This window comes from Lepeophtheirus salmonis, chromosome 4 (assembly GCF_016086655.4).
Source record: "Lepeophtheirus salmonis chromosome 4, UVic_Lsal_1.4, whole genome shotgun sequence".
Classification (NCBI taxonomy): domain Eukaryota; kingdom Metazoa; phylum Arthropoda; class Copepoda; order Siphonostomatoida; family Caligidae; genus Lepeophtheirus; species Lepeophtheirus salmonis.
This window is the reverse complement of record NC_052134.2, coordinates 39,877,333-39,894,333: the sequence shown is the minus strand read 5'-3', so window position 1 is coordinate 39,894,333 and position 17,001 is coordinate 39,877,333. Positions and strand designations below refer to the sequence as shown.

At 26.3% G+C, this 17,001-nt stretch overlaps 1 protein-coding gene across 1 annotated transcript in view; it reads left to right on the top strand.

Moving 5' to 3' along the window:
• LOC121115930 (zwei Ig domain protein zig-8) overlaps positions 1-17,001 on the top strand; it is a 226,524-nt gene that overhangs the window by 185,533 nt on the left and 23,990 nt on the right. Inside the window, exons 4-5 of the mRNA XM_040710113.2 lie at positions 4,217-4,377; positions 11,994-12,204. Coding sequence (XP_040566047.1) covers positions 4,217-4,377; positions 11,994-12,204 — 372 coding nt within the window. The remainder of the gene's footprint in view (positions 1-4,216; positions 4,378-11,993; positions 12,205-17,001) is intronic.

Genomic DNA, 17,001 nt, shown 5'->3' with positions numbered 1-17,001 from the left:
TAAAGAATAAAAAAATATTTTTATAGTTTAAATTCTTGATTGATTACAGTAAAGTGATACAAATAAAAACATCGAAAAAATGTTGTCACATATTTCAGTAAATCTATAATGATAAATATTTTTTTAATCAAATAAAAAAGTAATCAAATGCGAAAGAATAAAAGTTGAAGCTCATAAATCGCCAGTGGTTAATATAAACCTAACTTACTAAGAACTACTTAAACTACTTTTTAGAAAGGAAATTATTCTTTTATGGTGCCATAACTTCGTGGGTTATCTCAAAACCGTATAAAAATTTACGTAAAGAGAGGCGTTTCACAATATTCTCCACTATGTTAAAGATAAGTTTCTGGATGCAGCAAAGGAGTAATAAACTTTATTACATAAAATCCATGAAAGATCCGTGATATAATCAGTTTAACCTAGATGTATCTTCGATATTGAATATCGTTTAGGGTTTTCTTGACAGAGGAACACTTTGAAGATTCGCCTTCTCTTTGTGTAGAATAAACAAAATGGATTACATTTATTTTAAAACTGCTAGGTGTTAAAAATTTAGAAGTAATGCCTTAATTAAGACATTTTTTAATTATTTGTAATTAAATAAATATATGCGTGGTCACTTGATGAACCACTAGAACTTGTTTCTAAAGAAGTTATAAAGTTTACTAAAGTATACCTATATTAATTTGTCTTACTAATAAGAAAAAATCAGTTTTGTCAATTTAGGAATTTAGTTATATTTGTAAAATGAAAGGAAAATTAGAGGATCAAAGGTCTATGCCCATAAACTATATAGTAATTTTGAATTGAAATTTGTATTCGTCAAAGTATTTTAACAGTTTAAAAGAAATATTATTTTTTATCTATGGTTATGCATGTCAATTTAACAATGATATATTTTTTCCAAGTCAATATTTGTAATGACATTTTTATAAGGAATTTTTTCCCAATATGTTATTAAAATAATTCAATATTATTGACTCCTACTAAAATAATTAAAAGAACCATAAAGTTAATTAAAAATGTTATCATTCATGAGTTCATATATTTTTATTGTATACATGTAAACAAAAGTTGTGTTATTTTTTATTTTTCATTGACAAAAAAATGGTTTTCCAGTTATTTATTTAATAAAATATATGCGTATAGGTGTTATTGTTGAAGCTCGTAAGGCTGCAATAGACATATAATAGTTCATCATAAAATAATTCAGTAATATTACATCTGCGTGTCATAATAAAAAAATTGGAACTGTGGAAATAGAGCGATATAGATCAATGGACACTGCAAACGAAATAACTTATTCTTTTGAACTCTTTGTGCATTGGTTCGATACCCAGTCACTCGTAAAAAAAAAGATATACAAGGTATTAAGATCAAATCGGATTATCTTTCAAAAATATTTATATTGTCACTTAGGCTGCATTTTTCTTCGGACTTACTTGAATTGTACATATAAATGTTGAAAAATGTATATTTATTTATTTAATCATTAGCACTTATTTATAAGTTTGATTTTACTTCTTTTTAGGGGTATGAAATTTACATCCCAAAAAAATCGATAGCATATATGTATGCATGAATGTAAATGTGACGCTATTATTTGACGACAAGTTAGTTATATTTACTTTGTGCTACACGTAATCATTAATGAGTTATAACCTAGTATCTTTAACTTCAATTTAATGAGTTAATAATTGTTTGATTTATTTATGATTGGTTGAAAGTTTTCTTTACAAGATTCATTTGAATGTTGTGAACAACCAAAATATCTACTTTCAGTATGGATATATAATAATTGATGGAGTAGAGCCAGGCTATTACCTTACATTTTAAAAAATGTTTTAAATGTTTAACATAGTTCTTCAATAAAGTAAGAGAGACTGGGGGCAAAGGAAACGACCTCCTTTTCTGGGGCATCAAAATAGGTGGTTATTACCATAAAAAATATATATATTGAATAGTAAAATGCAGAATATTGTGAAAAAAAAGAACAATAATTTTTGCTATGTTTTCATCGAGATATTGGGTAAAATCAGATTTTCAGGGATAAAAATACTTAGTTTATTATGTGATAAATATTTTTATATATTAAATTACTTTTTATAGTCTTTGATGTCTCTGATTTCATTTAAATTATTGATACATTTTCTATTAGTTAATTTAATTTTATCGATTTTCTGAGCTTCATCATTGAGAGAAATTTGAGATATTGTAACGCTCAGTACAATTGGTTCAATTGCAGAAAGTATTTCAATTTTCCTTGTATTATGTACTGACGTCTATAAACTTGTCCTCGAGCTTCTCTTTAAATTTAAAAAAAAAAAAAAATTCAATGACCTAGAATTAAACTCTTAATTTCGACACAAGTAATTTCATTTTTAGAAGAAAAAAAATGTGTTTTTTCTGGGACTTAATTTGTGACATTCATTTAATTTCCAAATAAATCATAACACTATACCAGGTTTGTTAAAAAGTAAGCAGACTTTTTACTTAATAACGACAAATTTTTAGCTCTATACCAATATTTATTTTGACTCCCTCAAAATAATCCCCCTCTGATACAATACACTTGTGGCAACGCTTTTTTTCAAGCCTAGAAGCACTTATTTTAAGCACTTTTCGGTATAGATCTGATATATTCCTGCGATACAGTTTTTATCTCCTCAATCGTTACAAATCTTCGTCCTTTCATGGATCTCTTCTGTTTTGGGAAAAAGAAAAAGTCATATGGGCCCACATTTGGTGAAAATGGGTGGCTATGAGTGATTGTGGTATTGAAATAGTCAAACGGGACAAAATCCGTTTGTGTTAATAAAAAAGTATAATGTTCGAAGCCTCAGATAAATTGAGAAATATTTAGAGGTAGCTCAACGGCCTCAATGTTTTGATAATGGCCAAGTTTTTCAAAAAAAGTAACTTCTTCATCAATTATCCAGCCTATGATTGATGTTGGAGGCGGATACATCAAATGAGCTCTTCTCATATTCATATATACAATTCAAACCAATTTTCAAGTAAATCTGGCGATAAATGTAGCCTCATGCACAATTTAAAGATTTTTGAAAAATACACCGGTTTGATGTTAACACCCCGTATAAATTAATGAAACTTATATTATGGAATAAATAAAATCCGGTCTTCCTGGAAATTTCTCGTAGGTGTAAAATTCCAGGAAGTCCTCAAATAACGGAATCTCGAGAGAAAACCTCTAGCTTTGATACATTGATTTATAAAAAAATTCCTTTTATACATATATATTCCAATGCATACTCAAAAAAGTTAATTTATTTATTATGTTAGCAAGCCGTTATTATAAAGTTTTTATCAGTGTATGTAATTGCACATGCTTTAATACTGTAAGAGGATTGGTTGGTAAAAGTGGTAACGATAAAAGATTTAATTAAATCTTCTAATTTAGTAAGTTTTGTTAAAAAATATACAATGTACAATAGAATATTTCATTTTTATTATTTCAAAATGTTAATGGATATAGAACAAATATATTTCCAAGTATAAGAAATATACTGTTTGAACCCGATTGATCATAACTTCATTAGTACAGTATTTTTTGAACATTTATTCAATTTGACATTACAATGATACCTTACCTTCATTTTTCATAATTCTAGTACAGTTCTAATTTTTATAAATCAAACCATTACCCTTAATTCCATGATTTCACTAGGCTATACTTTTCTTAAAAAGATGTATAAGTGTTCTATGTTTAGATAACAAAAATTTAAAAAAAAACTCAAACACCAACAACCTGTAAAAAATAAAGGTCATTTTTAACCCTCTTTTTAAATTGTAAGATAACTTTTGTTTATCTAACTGATAGTTTTTCAAAAATGTATTTTACTTGGTTATCATTGCTTTAGTTTACGATACATCAATAATATCAAAATTCAAAAATCTGTATTCTAACATCTTAAAAACTTCAAAAGTCAGAGTTGGATTAAGTAATGGATACAATATTCACTTATGAGTAGAACTATTATCAATAATACCAAATTTGAATCAAATTTGTTGAATCAAAAAAAAATCTCGTGAAACGACCCAAATATACAATTATTTTGTTTAATGCAAATTTTTTAGATACAATTATCCAAATATGCTTTTTCGGCTGATAATTTTGTTGTAAAATAGTATATTTAAAAAAAAAAAACTATAATTCTAACAAAAAAAATATTTTTTCTTTTTTACATTTCAGACACGGCAAGACCCCTTCTATCACACAATGACGATGTATCACTTACTGAAGATGAAGAAGAGCCGTATTTTGATGGATCGCCACCTTCAAATGTATCTGCTCTAATTGACAACACTGCTTTTCTTACTTGTATCGTCAAAAATTTAGGAAAAGCTAAAACTGTAAGTGAATTTTTAAATATTTTTAATTCTAAGAATTTTTATTTGATTATTTTTTTTGAAATAGCACCCAAAAGTATATTTTGAAATAGGAAAATGTTTCCTTTGCCCCACTATCAAATTTTTCCAGTCATATACAAAATTCTTAATAAAGACTAAAGTTTAACCAAATATTGGCCCAACTTGGTCAAGAAAAAATCAATTAAGACCAAATTGAAAGAAAGAAAATATTTCATACCTTGTATATATTAATACTTAGAGGTATGTTTATTGATGAACTATTTCCTTTAGCTATGGAAATTTGTGGTAAATTTTAAATCCTGATAAAAAGCATTTTACAAGTTTTCTATCCTCAAAATGTTGACTTTTTTATGTAAAATACATAGTGCGCAAGATATATATGCCACCGATTTGGCACGCTCTCTAGGGCATACGTTACCACTTAAGCAGAAAACTTTTTTGTAAGATAGCTTTTTCAATCCCTCTACCAATTGGGAAAAAAAGATTCAATTGATGAATTCATTGTCCCAAATAATTGGAATACGCGCCAGGAGTCACAAAATAACTCTCGAACTCTGAGATTCAGTGAAACGTTCGTTTGCAAGGTTAGGATGGAGTTTGAGACCTTTAAATGGGATTTCGAGGCAACAACAATGTGAAAGAAGTCCAAAACAATTTTGAAAATTTCATTTAGCTGGACGTTTGGGGCCCAAACTTACCAGTTCTGAATCTGATGGTTTTTTTGTGGGCACAATCAAACAAGAAATCAACTGAATTCTCTCCAACACCAAAGATGAATCATGAGTCAGATAAAAAACGAATTCCAGGTTTTGGACCAAGTGGCAAAGGCCTTCTTGCCCTTTTAGCCTCGTATAGAGACTATAATTAAGGCTGGAGGTGATTTTATTAAATTAGACACATCAATCTTTCATAATGTAGTTGGTTGTTTTTTTCTGATAACTGGTTGGAGAGAAAATTGTGTTTTAAAAAAAATCATTATACCTGCACAGATAGCTAGAATACATATAAAATGCACGTTTTTATTAGATTTTTGAAAACATGTGAATTTACATAATGTTCATCCAATCGCAACCTCTTAGCATGTTTTACATGTGATTTACATTTGTTAAAAGAGACACCCCATGTATGTTTTATGATGTTGTAGCTCCAATGAAGAACTAAAGCTTTTTAATTTATCACTATGCAACTTTTAAGGGAATACTTAATTCTAAAAAAGATTCAATAAATGTTGTAAGTAGCCATAATGTTTTTGACATATGAAATATAATATTTGATTTACTTATCTAGAAAAAAAATTAAGTCCAAATCAATTTATCATATAAGATTTACTTAAGTAAGTGTGAACTTGATGGATAATGCCTATAAGCATAATCCCTCTCTCTTTTTCCTTTAACGGCCCTGTATAGATTTAAATGTCAAACAAACTCTTTAGTTAGAATGACATTTTTTGCCCTTTATATAGATAAGAACATCTTGGCTTTTTTATTAAATATTTTTTCCAAACCCATTTTTATCATTTTCCCACACTTTATAAGCACAATGTTTTTCAATACTCAAGATCATGATAGTAAAAACATCATACGAATGTTTTGAAGCAGAGATACGAATATATATATTTATTTACAGGGTGCAAGCCAATAATGGTGGATCAATAATACATACAACATTAAAACGTTCTTTTTGATAAATCAATGTATTTCAAGAAAACTTTAAAAATTGTATATATACTAATGAAATTTCAAAATTCAGCATTAAAAAAATATCTGCAATAATCATGGTCTCACACCATGTCAGAGACTACGAAAGGCCTAGTCAATGTTTTCTACTGGACATGTGTTTCTCTCTCTGGTAATATATGTTACTAGGTAGTTGAGGTTGTGTTAGGGAGAAGTAATGATCGTACTCTCAAGGACGCGTCCAACAAAATATTCATGTGGATTCAAATTTTTACTATGGGCACAGTTCGATAATATAAGCAAAAACCTGCAATATTTCATTAAAATGACTACATTGTTATTTCTTCGATTAAAATACATTTACGATATACATACGGTTGTTTTGTTGTCATATATTCATACAGACAGCCAAACAAACTTTTTATTATTAATTAGACACAATAACTCACATTCGTATCGCTTGAAATAAAAGAATAAACACTTTTCTTACTACCCACCTTTTTTATCGTGCACCCTGTAAATAAGAAACATTAAAAAGTTAAAATAATGAACAAAACTCTCCATTCAAAAATGTTAGTTGTTAAATAGTTGTTATTTGGAGGCATGACAATAAATTTTCCCCGTTTTTTATATTATTCTAACAGAAAAATACCCATAACATCTATTTATATGTAAAATAAAGAATAAAAACTTTTAATTCATTTTTTTTTTCTTTTTGAAAATTCAAGTGTCAATCTTTCTTTTCATAATAACATATAAGTCCACAAAAAATTATATTTCTTATATATAGCATTTTTATGTCAAACATAGTAATAGTAGCATCAAGTCTTCTTCTGGTGTTATTTCTCTACAAAATATAGTAAAACCTTAGATCACGAATATTTAAGATATATAGTATATCTGTCTTTTATTTAGATCATCAAAACTTTATCCTCCCTTCGAGCACCCAGACAAAATGACAGACAATGGCATGTTTATAAAATATAATTATTACTAACTTACAAGTTACAAATATCACAATATTGAAATTTGTAAATATGAAATATTGTTAATAAATAATTTAATATTAATAAAAGTATTACTATTAAATATAAATCTTATAAGTTATAATAAGTAATAACTCACTAAAACAAGGGCGGGAGGCACACAGCAGTTTACAGTGGCACTAACATCCTTAATTAACCGATACAAAATATTAGCCAAAGTGAGATAATATACATTTTGTAGTTTGTTCGTGCCGTGTTAATAAATTTATATTGAATTTATAAACTCAAAAATCATATATGTATTCCCGAAGTTATTCCTCACCCTGTAAAGGAATTCTATGTAGTTCTCATTGGGAATAGTATCACTCCTCCTAGGCAAAATTACTCGTAATTCCAGGCTTAACTGCACTTATGTGATTGTTTGTAAATGCAAATCAGATATCCATGAATATATACTTATAATTTAACAATGTATATCCCAGCAGTGTGTTTTTCTTATTTATATTATTATCTGAATCGAATAGTCAAAGAAGTTTTTTTTTCTTTTTCTAAGAAAGAGTATATTTAGAAGAAATAAGTTTTGTGTGTATGTATTATTGTATCTTTTATTTGTATCTATTTTGAGACATAACATATAAGTATAAGATATCTCAATACTCTTTGTAAGAAAATATTCTTTTATGAAGATGAGATACTTGTAAATATTATATAACATATATTTACATACATAAATATGTATGTATCTACATTCGTACATATTTGTAATATATAAAGCAAAAACAATTTTTATTCACAGATTATTAAAATCATTTTTTCTATCAAACCCAGATATTCTTGAGTCTACATCATAGAATAAGAATAAATATAGAGAATTCAGTTTTATTGGTATAAGGGGACAAAAGTACATTTAAAATGTTTTATTTCTACTTCACTATGACTAAGTATCTTTTTGTCAACTATCAATTTGTATAATCTTATTTATCACTAACACAAAAGTGTATGATAGTGTAGATTTTTCTGATTCTTTTCCTCTTACCAGTGTTCTGAAATTAATTGATTGAGTTCGTACACGCTCTTGTTAGACAGTGAGTAATTCCCAAAATTAAGAAGTAGTAATTCTATAGTTGCACAAAACTATCAACTGGTTTGGGGTATTTTTAAGCAGTATAGTTATAAAGCATTGGCTATAGTAACAGTAATGTTACATAAGACTTTTGTTATTAATTTAAGGTTTTTTGTTTCATTATTTTTCAAAAGATTGTACACTATAAATCAATTTGTAAACTGAAAAAGCAAATTTTTTTATTTAATTGCCTTCTTCTTTTTTGTTTCTCAACATAATAAAAGATATAAAATAACTATTCAGACACCAATAAAAAAATGCTAATTTTGTTGCATAGTGGAAAATTCTATCAAGAAAAATAAGAGGAAACTCTAGTAATCTTAAAAAAGTCAACAAAAGAACCTCAAATTAATAACAAAAGTATTATTTAACATTCATGTATCTTTTTCTGAAATTGAGAAAATTGCTTCTAAATATATTGTTCTTTATCATCAATTCTAAGGTTTGAACTTTTTACTAGATGAAAAGTTAAATTTAAACTATTATAGTCTAAAACAAAATCAAAGACTTCATAATGGCCTTCTTCTTTTTTGAAAAGGAAAGGCTCTCCAGGGAGGACTACATATTACAAGGCCAAATGAACAAGTACGACAACCTAAAGTTAACACCTAATCTTTTGGTGGCAAAAGCTAGATTTTCGTGCGATACCAAGTCATAAGCCTTCTCAATATCTAAGAAAGCCAAAGAAATGGGGTGCTTATTGGATGTATAGTGCTTTAAGGCTGAGTTTAAAAGAAAAGTATTTTCAGAGACCCCATTAACGCCTCGATATGTCTTTATCAGTCTATGATAATGTATTGATTTCAAAATGGACTCCAAAATACAGCTGAACATCCTTGTAAAGTGTGGAAGTAGGGTAATGAGTCTGCATTCACAGTATTAGAAGTAAGGCCGTTTCCATTTAGGGATGAATGTGCAATGAACTCAAAGAAAGAATTTTGAAAATTGACACTTGAGAAGGAATTGATTGAAAAGTTTCACCAAAAAAACACTTTTAATTTAGCAAGAATAGAACTTAATCCTTAGCAGGGGATCGTTCCCACCGAATGCATTGGGGAAAGATTGTTCGACCTCTCTAATGATGATGTGGTTGATCTTATCGGGACGAAAGTGTTATTGACGAGGTCCTCCCTGTACTTTTTCCTTTTGATAATAAGATCAACCACATCATCATTAGAGAGGTCGAACAATCTTTCCCCAAAGAATCTACTGCCGTGGACGGGCTTAAAATAGTCCAACATTGGTTCCAAGCCAACGTCCCAGCTTTCTTGGACGTCGATAATCGCCACCAGCTCCCCCAATATCTCTCTTATCCTATCATTTTTTTTTTCTTCTTCTAAAATAGCTAAATAGTCTTTTATGAATATTATAGTATTTATCAAGAATAAGAGTTACCTTGAAAAGTAAGGCGCCATACCTTTTTTATCATTTAAAATCCTACACACATCTCGTTTTCTTCATATTTAAAATTAATTAATATTTCTACACTTTACAAATAAAGATTTACGACTGATAGTGATACTTTGTTAACACGAAAAATAAAAGTAACAAATATGTAGATACAAAAATTATCAAAAAAGTTTGTTAATGAAACTTTCTTTATCCTTCTAAATATGTTGTTATTTATTTCCTGATGACGTGACGTCTCAAGTTTATAAATTGTATGGATTATATCTAAAAAAAAAAATAACAGTAAGTATTGTATTAATAATCATATACTCGTATACTAAAGTTATACGCACTTGATTCTCATACTCCCTTGAATAAGACAATGTATAAATATGCATATAATTCCCGTTCCATAAATAGTATTTGTACAAACAACAAGATAGATAGGGTAGAAAATAATTTACTGAATTCTTGATGAATGTCGAAAACTATATTTTAGCTCATCAACATTATGCTGAGGAGTTTCTCGTTTTAAACTCGACTCGAATTATGCTTATATGTATTCCCATATATTTTATTATTTGGATATATTTATTATAACAATGGTCTTATATATTGATGTTTTAATACAACAACAATCCGGAAAAAAAATATTTCATATTTATTTTTTAAATCAAAATTAGAATTTCATCGACATAGCTCGGCCAATTATAGGCTTTTTGGGATATTTTAGGATATCTGAGTATCATAATCATAGCTTGAAACTATTATTTTACATATGAGACCTAGGATATGGCATTTTTAGTAAAATATATCGATTTCAATATTATGGTGAATTTTTACAACTTCAAGTTCAACTTGCAACACCTCGAAGGGATTAATAAGATTAGTTTGATGATAGAAATTGACAAAAATTTGTCAAAAAATGCAAATTTAATGCTGTCACGTTTTTGAGAAAAATATTAATTGATTAATTTTGTGCATATTGGGAATTAGATTCATTTTCTTCAATAAAATGTACATTCAATTTTCTTGTAAGTTCTTTATTTTTAATTTAATTTGATGTAAGCCGCCTGCTTCACTATTGCTATATTATGCACTCTAAAGTAAATTTTATTTTAATTAATGTAGTTAGTTTTCTATCATAGGAAAATTTTCATCAAATTCTTTGATGAGTGCAGTAATAAGCAATATATTTTTCATACAATTATTTTTGTATCAAAAGAAAGAATAATTAATCATAATTTTTACTAAAACTACAACTACGTCATGTACATTAAATATTAACAGACACAAAAAAAAGATTCGATGATTAATATCGGAAAAGTGACCATTTCTCTGTAAGTATTTTACAGTTCTCATTTTTTGAGATATTATTAGAAAACTGTAAAGAAAATACCTTAGTACTATAATTATGTACATACTTTTAATATAAAAAAATTTATTCTGAGTAACATATTTATATTATACAAATAAAAAAAGCTCACTTATAAAATAAAAACACAAATAAAGAGCTATAAAATATTAGAATTTCTCTTAATTATAAGTGGATTTAAAATATTGAGAAGACAAATGAAGGGGGAAAATATGAAATTTTAATTATAGAAATGTATATCTTTGTCATGGCTTTGAACATAAATAGATTTTTAGATTTGTATTTGTTATATTCTTTGGGATTTGTATTATAATATATATTTAGAAGACACAAAAATAGAGAAAATAATAGTTATTTATATAAAAATAAAAAATCCACTCATAATTATTTTATTTGTATTAAGACTTCAAAGACTCTGTAAATTGCAATAAAAAGACGTAAAATTATGTGGTTACAATGATTTAATTTTAAAATGCCGTATTAAGAGCTATTAATTTATTTTTCAATCAAATAAAAGCTTTACACTACGACTATTTAAACACATACCTAGTTGGACAAAATTTTAAGATAATGCTGGGCAAAATAAAAATAACTAATCATTAGTAAAAATAATTAACTTAACAAAGTAATACTAACAAAAAAAAATACAAAATTTAGTCTTTCTTACCGAACAACAAAAATAAATATCTGATGGCAGGCCGCAAATAGAATAACCACCCTTACAATAATTAATACTTCAATTTAAAATATAATTGATATCAATTACATATATGTCTATGAAATGTTTCAATGTATTTACAAATTAAAAAATATATATCAAAGATTTTTTATGTTCCTGATTCTTGTTAAAGATTTATTTTGTGGTGACATTATTCAATAAATGATTATTTCAAAAACAACATGATCAGTTCTCCTTTCAATGAAGGAGAGGGGTTTCTATGGGACTATTGGTATTAATGAAAGAAGACTCATTGAGCTACTTTTAATAACATATTTAACATAAACATTTGCAATAAGCTTCCAATAACATAACATATTTTTCTCATTAGGTAACATGGTTGAGACATCGTGATGTGCACATTCTCACAGTGGGTGAATACACCTATACAACAGATGAAAGATTTAGTGCAAAACATAACGTAGATACCAACGAATGGGTACTTGTTATAAAATATGTGCAGGAGAGAGATGCTGGGATATACGAGTGTCAAATTCCATCACATGTTCCACGATCTTATCCCATTAATCTTAATATAGTTGGTAAGTATAAATAATTTAACTAATAACTAATTTAAGGGAAAATGGAAACGATGATTGAAAGAAACTGAAACTCAAACACATTATTCGTATATAATTACATATATATCATTTCAATATTTTATGACAGAAGAGTTTAAGAGTTTTCTGTTTCTGACAAAATTATTTTGTTCCCCATGTCATTAACAGCAGGTTATGAATATTGTTAAAAGAGTTGAATAAAATATATGATACTTCTTATTCATTTTCATCTTAGTTTTTGGATCTTAAAACAACCTGAAGTTTTTAAATCCTTCTGAAACAAATATGTAGATAAAAATTAATAATATTATTATATTCATAGTTGGCTTATAAAATCAAACACCATATTTTTTTTCTTTTAATATACTTTTAATGATGTATGTATGTTTTAAACTTACTTAGTTATTTATATAGAGTACTTTTTTATTGAAGCTTCATCTTTTGGAGCAATCACAAAAACCGTTTTTTTTTATCTTTAAGAACTCTGCTTAAATTAATTACAATAAAAAGTGTATATAGAATTACACAAAAAAATGCCATTTTACTACAAATTATATCAAAATTTATTCGAAAAGTGTTCAAAATTTACAGCAATATAAAGTTTATGTGCACATCGATCATTCATTTACCTACAAAGTGAATTAAAATTTTATTAGACAGAGTTAATTACAGGTCTAAATTCGTCACTCAAAGAGCTAAAGAGGTATTGAAACTATATTAGTACATTGATTATTTGAATTTTGAATTAATTTCCCACCATTTATTATACGCTTATTATTTATTTATATATATATATAAAGAATGGAAAAACTTTTTGGACTGTTTTAGTTCGACTCATATTTGTTTATTCTACTGATAGAATATGTCTTAGTATATCAACAATGCACAAGTAACAAAAAAAGTTTATTCATTGATATTGACTTAGCTAAAACTATAAGAAAGATTATTCAATAATATATACATATAATTCATAGTAAATACATAAAAAACAAATTTTTGTCGTGGAATTTATCTAAAATAAATGTTTGTGCAAAGTTTTACTTTTGTGCTCCAAGGGGATTTCAAAAACAATTAATTGAAGAAAAGAAAAACACCAGCACTAAGTTTCAACCATTTGCAAATAAAAGGCTGTTTTTTCTTTATCGTTTGAATTAATTAAATTTATGTTTGTTGACTCATATTACAGTGCAAAAAATCAGAAATTAGCTATTTATCAATAAGATCTAGTTGTCACCTTTTTAAACATCATTTTTTTAAGAACAACTTCTCATTTGATCTACTATTTTGTTTTTTCCTAAAAATTAGAGGTTTTGTATATAAAAAAAGTTGATTAAATAAAGAAAAAACTGCTAAAATAATAAATTTTAGAAAGTAGAATTTATAAATTTCTTTTTTTTTTATCTTTTCCTATTGTAATAAAATATTTATTCTTCTCACAAAAGTCTGGTTTTATAAATAAATAAAAATTAAAAAAATGTTTTGTATCAAAATATTAAGAATCCTCAAACTTATACACCTATGATAGTTTCAAAAATCCAAATGAATAAATGGAAAGGAATATATTCTGACTCTAGAAACATTCGTATAAAAAAATTAACTCAAGCAGCCAGTTAAAAAGGAAAGCTCGTCATCTATCTCTGTAGCTTGGGACATTTGCTGCAAACAAAAAAAAACCTTTGAGTTTAAATTACTTAAGAAAGTTGGAGAAAATAATATTTTTTTAAGGAAAAAGAACTAGACCTAACAAGTTTTTGAATTTACAAGTTTCAATTTTTGAAAATTCAGATATGATGAGAGTTACATATTTCATAGACAACTCAAGTTAATATTTTATTAATAACTATACAATATCAAATATCAAAGAAATTAATTTCAATTAAGGGAACGTAGACTCGTACTCTCACAACCCACTTTTGGACCCTATCCTAGCCCTTAGTATGAATACCTCATGAATTATGTTGTATTCTAATTGTTAATATATAAAAAATGAAAAAATTAACAATTTCAATATATCACATATATTCTGAAAAAGGGAATTTTCATAAGTTATATTAGCTGACAGCAAAAAAGTGAATAGTTCAAATTATATGAACTGAAGTAAAAACAATGAAAAACTGTCTTACTCCCCTTCAAAAAAATACTTTCGCCCCCTCAAAATATGTTTTTATTGAATATCCTACTTTGATCAAAAAGATTGTTTTTTATTCATAATAATTGGCTATATTATGAAAAAATATAAATAGTATTTTGAAAACGTCTAATTTTCCCGTCCGTTTAAAAAAATATGAAAAAATGAATTTTCTAATTTTTGTTCTAAAGTGTTGCCTTCTTCGAATTCAAGTATAATACTTGTCTGTGAACTATTATAGGTACTAAGTTACAGGTGTTGTAGATGAGTTTATAGGTACAATTGAGATATGCAATAAATAATATATCTATAGGATGATTAAATGCATTATTTCCTTTCTCTTAAATTATTGAGTATTCTTAGGTATTAAATCATAGGTTTTACGGGCATCCAGAAAATATAAATTGTAGTTATGATTTTGGAATGTTCTTATATATACAACGTATATATGTCATTATTTACTGGAGCGTTTTACATTGAAAAATAATATCATTTTTGTAAAAATAGAAAGGAATAATTGCAAATGATATTTGTTAAATAGTTTTGCAACATCTTCATAATTTATTTATAAATTACTGTATGCTACAGCATTTTCGCCCGCCGGCTAAATTCATATTTATTATTGTTGTTTAAACTATAAAAGACAATAATAACCATTAAACTCTTCAACCATAATAGTTTAGGCCTTTAAAGCCTATGTTTAATCTTGTTTTTAGAGTATAATTTCGATTCAAAATTATATTTCCAAGTGAAAAAACTATATAAATAAAAAATAAAGGTTATAACATTCTAAAGATAAAATATTTTCTAATCTTAAATACAGTTCCTACAAAATATCTAATAAACATACAGAAATAAAGTAACATAAAGAATCACATTTTTTTCACTTACTTTATAATATAGCTAAAACTTAATGATAAACTTTATATTAAACCTTCAAAAGATTTGCCGTCGAAAAAAAGTGTAATTTTGATTGATATTTTCAATAAACAAGCAATATAACATTTTTGTCAAAAAAATTCAAAATTAAATATAATTCAGTCGATTATTTCTAATTGTCATAAATATTTAATAATTAAGAGGTAAAAAGATTAACCCCGATTTAAAGTTGTTTCATATTCAGCATATTTGATTAATATTTATTACAGACTTAGTAATTTAATCAAATACTATATAACTTAAGACACTAAAGATTAAAGTTAAACCTTGTTCCATCTTGTTTGGCGTGTCTTTCGTAATTTTTGGAATTTTCCTTGAATAATTTGGTAAAGGGCTTATAATATTTTAATCTATGTATTATAAATAGTTTTCTATTAAAATATTGGAGATTTATTAAGAACAAAAGTTAATTTTAAATGTTCTGAAACTATCAAACATAGAATTAAATTTTTGAAACATCTCCTTGACTGTTGTCTTCCCATCAAATTGACAAGTAGAAGCTGTGTGGGTTGAGTTTATTTGCACCAACTTAATTTAAACTGAATTGGGAGAGTTTTAACTCCCAAGTTGTGGAATCATGAACTGATGAAATGACAACTTCGTAAGCCGCTATGAGTATTTTTAAAAAGATAATCTAATTTTATTTCTTTAAAAATTGAAAATTTGGAGATATTATTAAGGTTAAAACAAAAAACACTTGAAACGTTTTTTAAATAGTTTGAATTACATTCCAGTAAAAATATTTTTGATTCCTTGACTAAATTAAGTAATAATTTACTTAACTGTGTTTTTACTCTATATGAGATCGCTCAACTTATATTTTTTATTTGTATGTATGTTAAATTAAAAAATAGATATACTTATAATGAAATTGGTTTATACGATTCATATAAAAAAAAATGAATTTATTATTCAAAATATCTTATTTTGAGTTTAGTTTATTGATCATATTTCTTATGTACGAGATAAAAATCCAATATATTTTTCACAACTTATACAAAGAAGCAGGATTATAAATCAAAAGGATTATTGGATTTGCAAAATCACATGTCTAAAGGACGAGCAAAAAATTTGAATAATTGAGTAACTAGATTTTAAAGGTTTTGAGGTATTTAACATTCAATAAAATGTAATTAAGCTCATTATTTTTTTTTTTTAAATGTTTTGTATACTTGTACCTCCGCTAGTTACCATATCATATGAAGGTCTAAAGCTTAATTATCATTATATTAATGTATCCCTTGGACAAAAATTTTAGAAACTCTCTGGTCAAAGTAAAGGCTTAAATTATCTAATATTTTTAGTTCATAAATAACATAATAAGTCAACAAATAAAAATTTGTTGAAATTAATTGAAATTCAATACAAAATAAATAACCTATGGAATCTTTTATTCCACATAAAATCAAGTTTGAGGGATTTTTGTCTCAAGAAATTAAATAAATATAACTGCATATACTTTTTAAAATAAATACATAAATATTAACACTTTATATAAAGATCTTTTATACTTGGTAAAAATAAATAAACATCAAAGCGTTTTCATCTTCATATTAAACCTTAAAAAAGTGGGAATTTTTGGCTTGGTCTTGCTTCTTTTTTTACAAATGAATCAATCTTCTAAAAAGAGTACTAATACTAAAAAGGAATAATATTTAAAGTGCTTGATAACCTACATAGGTAATTTGGTACAAAAATTGTTCTCTTATTAT